Source organism: Plectropomus leopardus, chromosome 11, assembly GCF_026936395.1.
Source record: "Plectropomus leopardus strain MGB_pleo_1.0 chromosome 11, ASM2693639v1, whole genome shotgun sequence".
NCBI classification, from domain to species: domain Eukaryota; kingdom Metazoa; phylum Chordata; class Actinopteri; order Perciformes; family Serranidae; genus Plectropomus; species Plectropomus leopardus.
In genome coordinates, this window is record NC_142186.1 from 18,377,128 (window position 1) to 18,391,941 (window position 14,814).

The window sequence follows — 14,814 nt, forward strand, 5'->3', positions numbered from 1 at the left end:
ATTTGACTACAGCAGGACTGAGCACACACTAAGACAACTTAATTATTTATTATGTAAAAATCAAATCGCATCTTATATACAGTTGTAGAAAAACCCAAATCAAACGTTTGCAATATTACAATGGAATATTTTCAGGATTAAGATTGGAATTGAGCTGCAGAAGGGAATCAGCCCATTGCACATCTGTGATGTAAACCTGCTGCAAATGAGTTACTTCAAGAATTATTACTTTGTGCATTCAATACACAAAAGTAAGAATAAAGTTAAAAATACTATGTGGTATGTCTTAAAAAAGCCCTGTGAGGATGTTCCTGCTTCGCTTGAATGGCTCAGTGGACAAACTTTAACCTGGCCAGGAGGTGGAGTGTCACCACTCAATTTTTTCATTTTTGAATCGACATCATAAATATCACGTACGGCTGTTAACAACACTCAAGTATGTAGAACAGTGCATGGACGAGATGATGGAAAAACGCGTAAATCTGTAGAGTAGCTGAATGTTGAGTGTTCATTGTCAGTACAGAGATGAAGGAAAAGCAACACATTTTAACTTTCTAACTATATGTTCACTTGGTTAATTTAAATCCTTGGCCTATATTCATTTTTCCATTGGCACCTATGTTACTTAATACATAAAACCATGCAATCAGTAAACATGCTCTATGACTACAAATGTTCATACATTCACACAAAAGCTGGACTGAACTGATCTCTGTGACATTAATGTGAACTTTATAACTTAATATGTAATAAATAGACATTATGAAAATGCATTTTATGCATAGGTTTGTGCAGAGGATGTCCACTAAAGTATTCAGCAGTTGTCAGTACTTTAACAGCTACACTGTATTATTTCACTCTTTTGTGTTGTGGTACTGTAGGCAGCAGAGGCAAAAGCCATTCACATGACAGCTCCTTTTTGGTCCCAAGGAAAGTCTTAAGAGCAATTTTTTTTTTTTTTATGTTAGCGACAAAACAATTCATTGTCAAACTGCAGGATTTATATTAAATATCTCAGGTAAAGAAACTAATAAAAATTAATATTGATCATAATTTCCACTAAACTTCAACTGTCAGTTTATGAAAAAGCGTTTCTCTAATAGTTAAAGTTAACCCAGTATGCAATTCCATCACATACTTAAGGCATATATTGGGCACTGGAACAATCGAACATTGTTTTTGTCAAAATAGTGCTTTGTGTTGGCTGTAAGTATCATCCTACTTCGTGAATCCAAGGAATTAGGACAATGTTGATTAAAAATTTCATTGCATTCTGTTTAGCTCATGGGGAATCACAAAGGATCTTCCAGGGAAGTCATGGAACCAAATACCTTGTGGGTATATACCTGTACATAAAAATCTACAACACAGCCAACATGTGCACCAGAAACAAATGTCACCATGAGTCATTATGGTGGGAGTCTGTATAGTAGAGGTTAAAGCTCCTACACTGTCAGTGGTCTTTTAAACAAGACCCAGAAACTACATTTCATCAGACCATAATGCCTTCATTGTTAATGCTTTCTCCTAAATACAGACATTGATACCTTTGTCAAACCTAGACCCTCTACTGTAGTAGAGTTCAACACCCAGCGGACACACCTCACACTGACACGGCACATGCTCACCCTGTTCTGTACACAAGATGCACTTGATGCATCTGGCACCCTCCTTCAACAGTTAGTCACTGCTCTGCCCCTGTGGTCATGTTCTGTCCTACCTTGAACTCACATCCTCTCTGTTCAAGTTTCACACCACTTCATCAGACTCGAGGTTGTATTCTTCATACAGGGCGTCTAGGATGGCCAGCTGCCTCTCCATGGCAGGCAGGTACACTCCCAGGTCCCTGTGCATACCGCTGGTAAACCCGTCCTTCAGCTCATCGCCTTCTCTTGACACTAAGGCAGCAGCGAAACTTTGATAAGACGGGGCAGCTCTCAGCGCCAACTGTGGAAATAGAAGCATGCACTAGTCATACCAGTACTAGACCAGATAAACCCCAGAGGAGAGGAACATCGGTGAGAGTAAGAAATACCTACAGCGAAAACACCTCGCACAACCCATCCATGGTACTGCCGAAGGGTCTTTCCATAGGCATTATCTGGGTGAGAGAACAGACTGAACATGATGAATCCTGAATTTAAACTTGTTTGTAGATTTGTGCATCGCAGAAGTAAGACTCACTCAGCGCTCCCTGGATGTCTTGTTCTCCTGCATTGACCTCTGACAGAAACTCCTTGAGGAACTTCAGGCCTCGCCTGAGCCACAGCAGAGCCTCAGTGGCTGAGTTGCGCACCTGGGCAACATCTGTCTGGACTTCATGCAGCACGATGGACTGTAGTGTGGGGAAGCTGTTGGTGTCTGACATCAGCTTCTGGTGAATTTTCTACAGGGTGAAGAGACAGAGGGAGATAAAGTGACATGAACTGAAAATAGATTCTGATTCTACTTTGCCGCCGTTCTTACTTAGATTTTAAACAACAAATGACAACCCTATAATACATTTTAACAGCGTATTAAGATATATTTTATAATGTACACTGACAGATCAAGAATGAGAGGAGTGATGAGTCATATGTCTGATCTGGAGCAGTACTGTGCATAACAAATGTCTCCCTATTAACATATTATGTAGTAGGTTGTTAAGAGATAATGCTGATTTATACTGTTTATCAAAAAATAAATACATTTTAGAGCCACTTCTGCAGAACTACTATGTCATCATTTCTTCTGCTGATCAAATAAATAAACATCGAGACAAAGTATCAGTGACACATGCACATACCTTGATGTTTCCAACAAAATCCATTTTAACTGGTGCAAACACTGTGGACCCCAGCTTGTCTGAGAAGAGAAAATCCATGATCATTTCTTCGTTGCTTATGGAGAAAAGATTCTCATGTATTAATATGATAATACCTTTAATAATAGTCAGTGATCAACAATCAGACGCCTTGTTTTTTAAAACTATGATATGGCGGGTAAGCTCAGTGAAAATTTCACCTTTTGACTGAAAAATTTTCTGGGTACCAGTACTCGATAGCTTATAGACAGTACCAAGTACTATCAAAACTTCTCCAGTAAAACAATACCTGCATTCAATCTTTTATATAGCCAGATCTAGAGAAAATGGCTATTTGTATGGTTTATATTCACAGCTAGTCACTGCAAGCATTCTTCAATGTAATGTGACATGTGATTGGTCCATTACTGTGGCAGCTACAACCCATACAGTCTGTGGTTTGCTGAAGTTGAGTGCAGTGCATTTGACAGAGTTGGTTGTCCAGCGTGCCGAGATGTCACTACAACATGCTGAAGTGCCATATTACACACCTGTGGCATTTTATGCAACTTATGCTTTCACTCACACTATGGGTACCAAATAATGTAGAAAAAAGTTAACAAATGAAGTACTGTATTGGTATCAATATTACTTTAAGGGTACAGGTATCGTCATTTCTTAAATGTTATACCTAAGGTTTTTAGCAATGCAGAAAGCATGTGGTGTGACTTAAAGGATATCAAACACAAATATCACAGGTATCTGGGTCTGTGTCAAGATTTGATGAGAGAGATGTTAAAATTTGAGCACATCTGAAGTTGAACAGACTTGATTAAAAGTTTACATTACTTCAGATATAAAGTTACAGAGGAACAATGTAATAGGCATATTGTTATGATGCTGATTAATACGAAATATAGGTTCATATCATCATGTGGCATTGGTACACCTGTTGTTATATTTTATCTGAAAATTGATCATACCATTGGGTTACTGTTGATACCAAAAATCCTAAACCAACTTCTCAGAAATATTGAGCCAAGTCTGAAAATGCTCTAAAAAGTTTTCTGAAAACCACCTGACAATTTCCTCCAAGACTGGCAAACAGGAAATGTTTTAATGTCTCCCGTGTTTATGTCATTCTTGTGACTGTGAGTGACAACTATAGACTGTATAAAAGAAGTCAACGTAGCCTCTGGGTCTCAAAACTGAAGCCACTGGTCCTTTCTCACAGCAAACATTTTGACTTGTCATAGCAGGAAAAGCACAGGTGTTGCAAATAACAGTAACGATGACGGTTCTATTCAAGTGCTTCAGTGAGAGAGACAGTGAGCCAGCATGCACAGAACCTGGATCCTGAAATCGAAGCAGCCAAATTCATTTCTGTTATTAATTTCATGAGTTACATGTGTGCTTTTCTTATTGCGACAAGTCAAAATGTCCTCTGTCAAAAAGGCCTGTGCAGAGGTGCCTTAAATGTGCTTTATCTCTAAAGCCAGCAGGGGTTGACTCCACTGGTTGCAAAAAAGTCTAATTGTATAGAAGTCTAAAAGAAAACAATTCTTCTTCTCACTTTATTTATTACCTCAGTGAACATTTGATGACCTTATGGTCTCAATCACTAGTTTAAAGTCTCTTTGATACAGTGATGTTTGTTTTTGTTTTTAATTATGGTCCCATTTAGAGTAAAATATACAAAGCAGGCTGTAATTTAGGGTAACGTTTACCAAACCTTTCCACAAGTACCACTTGTCCTGCATGTTTTAGAGCTCTCCCTGCTCCAACACAGCTGATTCAAATGATCAACTCGTTATGAACGCCTGAAGCTGCGGCCGGGTGAGATCTAAACATGCAAGACAAGTGGTACTTGAGGAGAGGTTTGGGAAACCTTGCTTTAGAGCATCGCTACCTTTTGACTGAGAAGTCACAAACCACAGCAGGCTGTCAATCAGGACAGATGCATAGCAATGTGTATCATCTGCAGCCCCACCCTCTTGTTCAAATATGGTCATTTTTGGCTCCAAAAAAAAAAAAGACCAAAAACACCAAAATGCCAAACTCAAGGCTTCAAAACAGTAGTCAACAAACCAAAGGGTGAAGTCACAATGTCTACATCCACTTCTTTTATACAGTCCATGGTGACTACCTTTGTCTATGTGTGGTGCACTGTGATGTGTAGATGTGTAGTGCACATGACACACAGCCACATTAACACGAATGAGCTAAAAACAAACATCAGGTTGACTACAAAGAATAAATAAAACCACTGGAAGACATACAGGCGCAGGAGGAAATAACGATGGTATTAAAGAAAAAGATGGATGATGAACCCAAGACAGAAAGATGCCACCTCACTGTTTCCAATCTAAATGACAGAGCATGCACAAATGACAAGAAAAACAGTAGGAAAATTTTCCCTTATAAAAGTTATAAAGGGTGAAATGACCACATCATGAGAAAGAGGATAAGAGAGGCAGAATAAGAGGAGAGGAGACTGAAAGTGACCGGCCTACCTAATACAGGTACTATTGCATAGCATGAGTCCAAAAACTCTTGTGTAGGGATACCATTGTCGTCGTCCAGTCTTATATCACTAAATCTAAAAAAAGTAGAACAGATTCAAACAGGAGAATATATTAGAGGTACGTATGCCATTTCAGTTTTTATTTGATCAACTCAAACAGAAAAAAGAAAAGGGTACAAACATCAAAACCAAGCCAGAGAAATGATTCACACAGTGTCATGCAGTTCTATGCCTGACAATACCTGAGACTATTCTGCTACTTTTTGACATCTTAACAGAGATGTTTTTTGCTAATATTAATGCTCTTAAACTTGTTTTAATCAGTTTTTAAGGACCAACTCCAAAATAGCCCCCCTCTTGCAGTTGAATACTTGTTAAGTGAGACATAATCTTCTCAGTTATGATAATGTTTGACTGAATATTACAGAAATTATTATAAACACTTTAGTCCATTTGTTCAATAACACTCCTCAAAGTCTTAAAAAGAGAAAGTAAAATATGTTTGAAATACAGAATGAAACAAAAAAAGCTTTACAAACCCAAATATCAGATGAGGGCCTCTCTGTGTCACGTGATCAAGAGAGAACACACTAATATAAAACACTCATCATGACATCTTGAAATGGATTCAGTAAAATTTTTCCAAACTTGTTATTGTCTTCTGTTCTGTACAACACTGTAATACAATTATTATATTTCCACAAACTAAGTAACTGTGCAGTTTAGTCAAAATATGCAGCAGAAGTGCAGTGCCTCAAAGACAAAATTACTACTTATAGCTTAGATTGGTTAACCCTAATACTGTCGTAGTGAAATATCACAGACATTCATACAGTAACTCCATACAGTAACGAGTGTGTCCTAAAGGATGTGACCTTCCTGAGTAGCGTTTTCATACCTGTGGCTCATTGTGCTGAAGAAAGTTTCCACCTGCTCTGTGTCCTCTGGCTCTGTGTTATCTCTGGAAGTCTCGCCTTCATGTTGAGCCTCTACTTGGTCTGGAACAGCTTCCTGTGAGTGCGGAGGCTGGACGGCACTCTCTTCCTTGTTGTTGTTGTCGTGCTCTTGACTTTGGTCCTCATTGTGCTTCTGCTCTTGTTTTGTCTCCTTTTGATCATCAGCTTCACTTTCCTCATGCCCCTCTGCTGGTAGGTCGTAGTGTTCCATCTCAGGGGTACTCAGGGTAGTGTGACAAGCAGGATCATCTTCCTCCTTGTGGACTGAGTTGTTGCCGTTGGCAGCATCAGCGTCTATGTGACACAGCAGAGAAACATATACAGTGTATGTTATCAGACAAAAAGAGATACAGAATATGGTTTCAGTCAAGACGTCTTGCAATAAGTCTGAAACCCAGTTTTCATCACACTGGGTGTTGTAGATTGTGAAAGCAGCACTTTGATGACTTGCACAACTATTATTTAACCGCTGGTACACTGATGCAAGCCTCATCTCTCATTTAGTGTTTAAGTAGCAGAGCTAAATTTTGCATTGACTCTATGTATTGCTGCACTTATCTCTACGAGCTGAAAGGTTTAATATGACACCCAACACCACAGTTAGATCTGGTAAGGTGTGACTGGTTTCAGTTATGACCACACTCGACTGTAATTTAACGCTGAGCTTCATGATATTCTTTTAATTTCTTTAAGACTGAAAGGTAATTCTGTAAGATTTAGCAGCATCTCACAGTGAGGAGCTAACAACTGCCTTTCCAAGCATGGAGTGGAACCCACGGTGGTCTTCAGGTGACACAGAAATGCAACAAGCCCTCTCTAGAGCCACTGTTTGGTTTGTCAGTTCTGACCTCTGCAGAAACATGGCAGTGCAACATGGCAGGCTTCATGGAAGAGGCCCCGCTCCATGTGTGGACATGAAAGGCTAATTCTAAGCTAACAAAAACACAATTTTCAATTTTAAATGATTATATACAAATGAAAACAAAATTATGAATAATTGATTGCATTGCAAAACTGTACTAAGACATGCGACGGGTCGACAGCTTAGTAGATGCAAAATGAACCGCTTGAAGTGTTCCTTACTCGCTATATCTATTGCATTACTGAACAATCAGTTAATCCCTCATTGTGGTAGCGTCTCACTGTGCTGAGGAGCAGGTCTTACAGTATGGTTAATTTATTATGACATATGTGCAATATTTAGCTTTCATTTTTGTGTCCAAGTTATTTGATACAATGCTGTCCGCTGTATAGAGTGTGCCCTGTGGTTAATGTATTATGTACTGAATGTCATGCATCACTTTTTTTATTTACCCATGACAAACAATCAAGTTGATCTTACCTTATGTTATTTATGCTAATACAGTGCCCTAAATCATATACACTGGTTCTTTAGCACCTTAATTACAATCCAACAAAATTCTCAGGAACTCTTTCATAACTCCTACAAGTGTGATTGTGTATTGTGTTGACATTATCTTTCTACATTTTCATTTTAGCAGTGTTAACTGTCACTATTTCATCACATCAAGTCTAAATCAAAGTTTGTGATATATTTTTATGCAACATAGTGTAAACCACAATATGTAACAAAAGAGAGGTTGTTTTTATATACCATACTATTTTTTAAAAGTTCCAATAAAAAGCTTCATTACATTAAAATACTTATATCCAATGAAGGGAAGTACTACAGGACACCTCATCAGTACACTTAGAAAACAACAGTGATTTCTCCTTAAAATTATGTTTTGAATAATGCTTTCCGGTAAGATTGTATGTATAACAGATAACCCAAAACAATAAATTGGAAAAGGCATATTTTCTATCACTGACAGTAGCTCCCTCTGTATAAAGGTTTTGTTTCTGCTAAGGGAAATGCAATAATGTAACTGGGGCATCCATCACTGTCTGCTCACTAAAAGGCAATAATCTATCCACATCAGTTCAGATGATGTACACACAACAGCCAGAACCCTTTTGTTGTGGTGTGTTGTCTTTTCTTCATGGAATGCAGTAATACTTTTCAGTTCAGGGAACGCTGCAGCACGTGAAATCATTGGTTGGGAAACCTGACTTACCTGGTGAGGAAGGATGTTGTTCTGGTCGGTCTGGCTCATCTGGTCCTTCTGCTCCAGAGTCAAGGCTCTGGTTATCATGTGCAATTGCTTCTCCTGAGGTTTCAGGCAAATCTCTCCATCTTGAATGAATATGATTGCACTTAATTAACTTTACAACTCAAGATGCTCTTCTTTTGGGGTAATAATATTGGATATTATGTCTAGTGTCACTAATATTCAACATTAATTACATAATATTACAGGATCAACAGAAAACATTTGTTATCTTATTAATTTTCTCAGCACTTTGCTGCTACTTTTAACATCTACATGACAATTAATGAGAAAGGGAGAATCAATGTAGGCAACATGAATACATAATGACAAATGAAGTGACCTACTTTTCTCCAAGGTTCTGATTTAAATGATTGATAGGTTTAATCTGTTGGAGAGACAAGACATATTTATATAAAAACATATAATTATCTTTGAGAACAATTATACTGTTTATAATAAATGTTATTTGGTTATCTTGTCACAGGTGTGGTGACATGAATGTACCTTCTGAGGTTTGATGGCTGCTACTGGAGGAGATCCTGGTGGACTCTGTGTTGCTATATCTGCACCAAAAGTACGATTTGCTATCTGCATGCATTCCTCTAGAGTCTTGAGGAAAGTAGTGCATGTAGACTTCACCATGTTTCCAGTGTCTATGCCTGTCTGAAAAGGGCACACAAACACAAACATTAGCTAAAATTACCCTAAATGTCCTGACAGGTAAGTTTGTTGTTGAGTAACAGCATGCTGACAAAGGTTATTCCAATCAAGAAATTACATTTTAAAGAAAATGTATTTATGATAACATTTGCTACCTGCCTGGTCTATCCATAAGCGTAAGCACATAACAATCTGCTGTGTTGCTAGTTGCAAATGGGCCACCCTATGCTGCAATTTCACCCCAACAGAAGCTTCTCTTATTTCATCAGCTCATCCAAACCTTAACCTTACCTCCGCTATGTCTCCTTGCTCATCATTCACCTTGATCTTGTTTACTTGTTGTAGAAGAAGGTCACAGTACAATCTGAGTTCTGACATCTTAGTTTTCAGCGCCTCTGTGTTCTCCTGGAGCTCTGTAATGATAACAGCAAATGAGGAACTATTGGCAATATTTTATGACACCACACTATTAAAGCAAAATCTGTACAATGTCAGATTAGGATGTTATGGCATCCAAATACCTTTTTCTTTCTTTGTTCGGTTGTCTGTAAGGCAAGCTTTGGCTGTTCCCAGTGCCACCAGCCATTTCTGCCTCTCTGCTGCATTGATGGCTCTGAGGTAAAAGTACTGCTCTCCCGGTATGGTCAGGTCAACTCGTGTGGAGTCAGAGGAATGAACTAACAGAACACAGCAGCAAACAAGGACACATGCTTGTCATGACCACATCATGAAGCAGCAGGAAGTTACTAAAACACACTGGCAAAAAACAGTAATGTCACACAGGAAGTGAGCCATACAAACCTTGGATTTCACAAACTGAAATTTTGATGCTGCCCTTGCAACCTTTCCAGGCATCCTCTTGAGAGTCATAGTAGGACAAAGTTCCTCCATCAAGCACAAACCAACGAGGTTGCCAACCTGAAAAAAGTACATTTATTATAAAATTATTGCTGAAATGTTGCTGTTTTTTTAACCCCCACAATATTTTGTATTTACATTTCCCATGCCATGAAAGGAGCTTTTTACATGTTTGTAATATTACATAAAATAATTGCATTAAGACAGAACAAATATGGAGACATAAAACAAGAATGTCCCTTCCGGTGTTAATGAATGGTTATCTACACAAACTGCAATATCTTAATTGCTATAAGTGAAAATGTGAGAAGTATTTAAAGAAAAGGAAAAACGACAAGCTCGGAAACTGCATTGTCCACAAAAATCCGTCATTCACTAATCATCGGACCAATAAAAATCTTTGACATAATGTATGAAGCGTCCCCATATATTCTGAAATGTACGCATGTAAATTAACTTTTTAACTGGCCTGGCCAATAACATTCGTCATATTCATTAAGTAGTTCTTGTGAATGTTTTTCTTTTTTTTTTAGTGTAAAGCAAGCTCTATAAATGCTCGCTCATTTTCACTAAAGTTGTGTTTCTCTGGATATAAGCCCAACAAAAAAGCTTAGGGTGAAACGTTGCTGTTTAATGAGTAAGGACATTTTCACTAATGAAAAACAATTACTAAAAGTCAGAATTAAAACTGCAGAATCTAGCTTCTTAAACTTGTAAAGAGTTAACCACTACGTTTTGTTAGCAATAGCTAATCAGTTGTTAAATCAGATTATACTGACAGATGGTGGCAACTACCAGCATTAGCTAGCACTACCTGTTAAGGATACATAAGTACGGTTAGCTTCTCATTCGGTAAACAGGTAATTTAGCGGCGCCAAAGAGAAGCTAGTTAATTTTACGTGGTTAGGGTTCCGACAGTTGAAGGTAGCTAACATTAGCTTACCCGTTGCCTGTTAACGTTATCTCCAACTCAACAGAAGTACGCTATGACGTTGTCATGCTAGCTAGCTGCTTTAAAACGAGCGCTAATAACCGAAAACACGCAACGACTGTGAGCTTAACTTACCACTTATGTAATTGGTCCATTTATACAGCATTCCCTCCATCGTTTAATTATGTGTCTTCGCCGTTCATTACTTGTTTATCATAACAAGATATGATGCACAGCTGATTGCAGCCACTCCATCGGGCCCCGAGTGTGATTTGTGGAGGAACGTCCAGGGCTTTACATTTCAGCTACGTAGATAAAAGTGCGTAAACTTTCTGTGAATCGGACTGTAAACTAGCCGGGCAGAGGCTAACGATGTTCCTCCCATTTACGTCAGATGGATTTAAGTAATGTGGGTGTGGATAGCGGTGATTGACATGAAGAAAAACCAATGAAATAAGCGTAAAGAGATAAAGGGCGGGGCTTCGGAGTAAATTTATCCAATTGAAGAAGGAGGAGGGTCAGCAGATGAACAGTGGTTGCGTTCATGCAGAAGTTGGCTGCCACGTAGTTAGCATTCCTGCCATGTATTTATTTTAGGTGTTGCATTTTATGGATAGGCATAATTTGTAAACTTTTTGTAAACTTTGCGAGCAAGGGAATTTCTCTCTATCAAAAATGATACTTTTTTCAATTTGTTCGATAGCGCCCTTACTGTTTGTGTTTGTCACCGGGGGGAAACTGCCTGAGCCAGAGGTAAAAATTGAAGTTATACATAAACCCTTCATGTGTCACCGTAAGTCAAAATATGGAGACATGCTTCTTGTTCATCACGAGGGATTCTTGGAGAGTAATGGCACCATGTTTTATTCCAGGTAATGTGTAATAATGCAGCATGTGTTACTGTGCAAGTTTCTGATAATCCTTGCAGGAAAGTGAATGCTTGTTGGGGACTAATCGTTATTTATGTGGAGGGAGGGGTGGTGCAAAACGGGGGAGGCATTTCAAATTATTTAAAGCGGGACTTCAGTTATTTATTTTGACTTGGGGTGGGACTTTCAACTTTAAATAGTTGTATTTTCCATTGAAATACCCTCTGAACTCCAAACCCTGCTGGCAACTTTGAAGGGCATGTTCTTTAAAAATCACATTAGCATCATTTATCATAGCTACAAACTGTAAAAACATAAATTAACGTCAGATTTTCAAATTTCCGTTTTCAATCATCATACCTGACAAAGGCCTCTGTCATTAAAATTACTTATTCTTCATGTCTTATTTAAAATTTCAGAAAAAAGGCAGTTGGCACAACTCCAAAATCTATTTGACAGCATCAAACATTTTCACAGTAGCGGTGAAATTCAAACAATAAGTCTGCTTATTGTAGAGTGCTGATGGTATTTCTCTTTTTTAATTTAAATTTTCACCAAAAATAAAAATTGAACAAACCAGATCTTGTAATAGTGCACACTAACATGAATTTGCATTTTGCACAAGAAATTTGCAATTTTTTTGAATGTGTGAGAAAACTTTCACTCCTGTGCTGTTTGCCCAATGCATTGCTCCCGATACCTACATTTGGCATTAATATTAAAAAAACATAATTGGTTATGTATGGCAGAGCGAGGTTCATGCGCTCTCTCAGTCACTCAGGGGGGCTCAAAGGTCGAGATAAAAATTTAAAAAAAACTTGGTTGCCACCCCCCTCCTCTGATAGATAAAGTACAGACCCTTATAGCTGTAAAAATCCCTATATGTATGTTATTGACCACATCAGCTGCAGCCCACCACTTGTCAGATTCTGAGCCATTAACAAAATTCAGACCTCAACATTAATTACTGGGGGCATCGACTGTATATATTAGTGATATCAATTCTGTGTACCTGACTTTTCTTTCACAAAGAAAACTGTGATGGATCTTTGTGACTCTTGGCAGCCGCAAACATGGGGACACAAATCCAGTATGGTTCACTCTTGGTATTCGAGAGGTGCTCAAGGGTTGGGATAAGGGTCTGCAGAGCATGTGCGCAGGAGAGCGCAGGAAGTTGACTGTCCCTCCATCACTGGGCTATGGCAAGGAAGGAAAAGGTAACACAAAAACATGTTAGAGAGGGTCTGTTGGCTCAAATCCTTTCTCATGTAACACCATAACACACCTGTGCTTCTTTTACATAAATCAACAGGCAAGATCCCTCCAAGCAGCACCTTAATTTTTGACATTGAGCTCATAGAGATCAGAAATGGTCCCAGGTCACACGAATCTTTCCGGGAGATGGATCTCAATGATGACTGGAAACTCTGCAGAGAGGAGGTGTGAAATTCCTTTAAACTTTGTTTATTTTGGCTTTAAGAGTCTGTATGTCTATACGACTGCCGCTATTGGTTACTGTCTTTATTAATCTGTCTGCACTACAGGTGAAAGCGTACATAAAGAAAGAGTTTGAGAAACATGGATACTCACCAAATGACACAGATCATGACCTGATGGTAGAGGACATCTTCAAAAATGAGGATGAAGATAAAGATGGTTTTATATCTGCGAGGGAGTTCACCTACCAACATGATGAGCTCTAATGGACTGATTTCATCTGTTTTTTAAACGAGTATTTAATTCATGAGTCTTTTTTTTTACACTGCAGTTACACAGTATTGTCTTACTTTGGCTGAACATATTTATGGAAAACGAGATCCATGGTTAATTTATGTCTCCATTCTGCACTGATAATGCCACCACAGATGGTTTAGGCTACAGTATTGGAATTGTTTTCATTCAGTTCATTAAATAAATGTTTTTGAATGAAACAGAAGTGATATTAATTTATGTTTATCATCTTAACATGTGCAAAAAAATTAACTGCTATGTGCAACCAGCCTTGGTGATGCGATACTGGATGATGGTCGTTTTTCTCTGTGCACATCTTCATTTATCACTAGAGGGCACTCTTGTCTAAGGCTTTTGAATCATACTTACAGATCTTGTTAAATCTCAAAACAAAACAGCAACAATGTATTGACAGAGGTCCATCTACTTCAGTGTATAGATTCTGAGTCTGGCAGACCAAAATGAGAGTACAGTCACATATGTTTCATCCCATCATAAGCGAATCATGAAAAAGTGTACAGTAGGCCTCTATAGAAATGTTTCATATCTTGCAGTGATGAATATTCTAAATTCTGTGTCATGCCTTAAAGGAATACCCTTGAATTTATTTTCATATTTTGTCAGTTCATGTATAAATGTACTGAGCCTTAAGCAACCATCGAATTCCCTAAGTGGCATCCAAAATGTAGTTTGCAGTGAATAACTTAAAAACAGAAATGCTGCCTGAAAGTCTCCAAATGCAAAATGGTCTTATTGAGCCCCGAGGAGGAAAAGGAGGCGCAAAACCCTTGTTACACTCATAGCTCTGTCAAGTTACACTCACTGAATGTCAAATATCATGTGAGTCCTCATGACCCATTAAAGATTTGTTTTCCATTGAGTGAGGGAAAGTGACTCTTGGTGGGATTGTAAATTACTAACATTGTTAAAATGTCATGATTACAGTAAAATATTTAGAGTATCTATACCAAAGGCAATTGCAGGTCAAATATGCAATGTGCATTATGTACCAATGTTTCTAAAATGAGGGTACTGGTAGCCCTAGAGGTGCTTTAGAGTACTGCAGGGGGTATGTGAGATTTAAAAAAAGGTTATTTAAAAAATACCAGTCATGCATGACTCTTAAAATATTTACATTATAATAACTGAAGTGAAAATGTAATTGTAAGTTTGATAAACCATACTGTATGTTTAATATTCCTAGTTTCGATGCAAACATTAATAGCCATAAATGTCAACTGCAGCAAAAACACAATAATGTTCATGTTTGTTCATTGTGGTTCTATTAAAAATGTTTTGTGCTGGTCAGGGGTACTTGGCTGAAAAAATATTTAAAAGGGATTAGTTTATTGAAAAATGTATCGGAACAAGTGCTATAAGCTATATAAC

At 38.1% G+C, this 14,814-nt stretch overlaps 2 protein-coding genes across 2 annotated transcripts; one reads left to right on the forward strand and one right to left on the reverse strand.

The window, feature by feature from the left end:
* Window positions 1-33: 33 nt before the first annotated feature.
* Window positions 34-11,177, reverse strand: plekha8 (pleckstrin homology domain containing A8). Its single transcript, XM_042490609.2, has 13 exons — window positions 10,961-11,177; window positions 9,838-9,954; window positions 9,558-9,713; window positions 9,328-9,449; window positions 8,881-9,039; window positions 8,721-8,761; window positions 8,341-8,459; window positions 6,205-6,556; window positions 5,296-5,381; window positions 2,786-2,844; window positions 2,185-2,386; window positions 2,040-2,101; window positions 34-1,947 (listed from the first exon to the last, which is right to left on the reverse strand). The coding sequence occupies exons 1-13, from the start codon at window positions 10,998-11,000 to the stop codon at window positions 1,750-1,752; spliced, it is 1,713 nt and encodes a 570-aa protein (XP_042346543.2). The 5' UTR covers window positions 11,001-11,177; the 3' UTR covers window positions 34-1,749.
* Window positions 11,178-11,339: 162 nt separating this feature from the next.
* Window positions 11,340-14,305, forward strand: fkbp14 (FKBP prolyl isomerase 14). The gene is made up of 4 exons (XM_042490388.2): window positions 11,340-11,697; window positions 12,760-12,911; window positions 13,007-13,134; window positions 13,239-14,305. Exons 1-4 carry the CDS (start codon window positions 11,501-11,503, stop codon window positions 13,395-13,397), a joined length of 636 nt encoding a protein of 211 aa, XP_042346322.1. The 5' UTR covers window positions 11,340-11,500; the 3' UTR covers window positions 13,398-14,305.
* The last annotated feature ends 509 nt before the right edge of the window (window positions 14,306-14,814 follow it).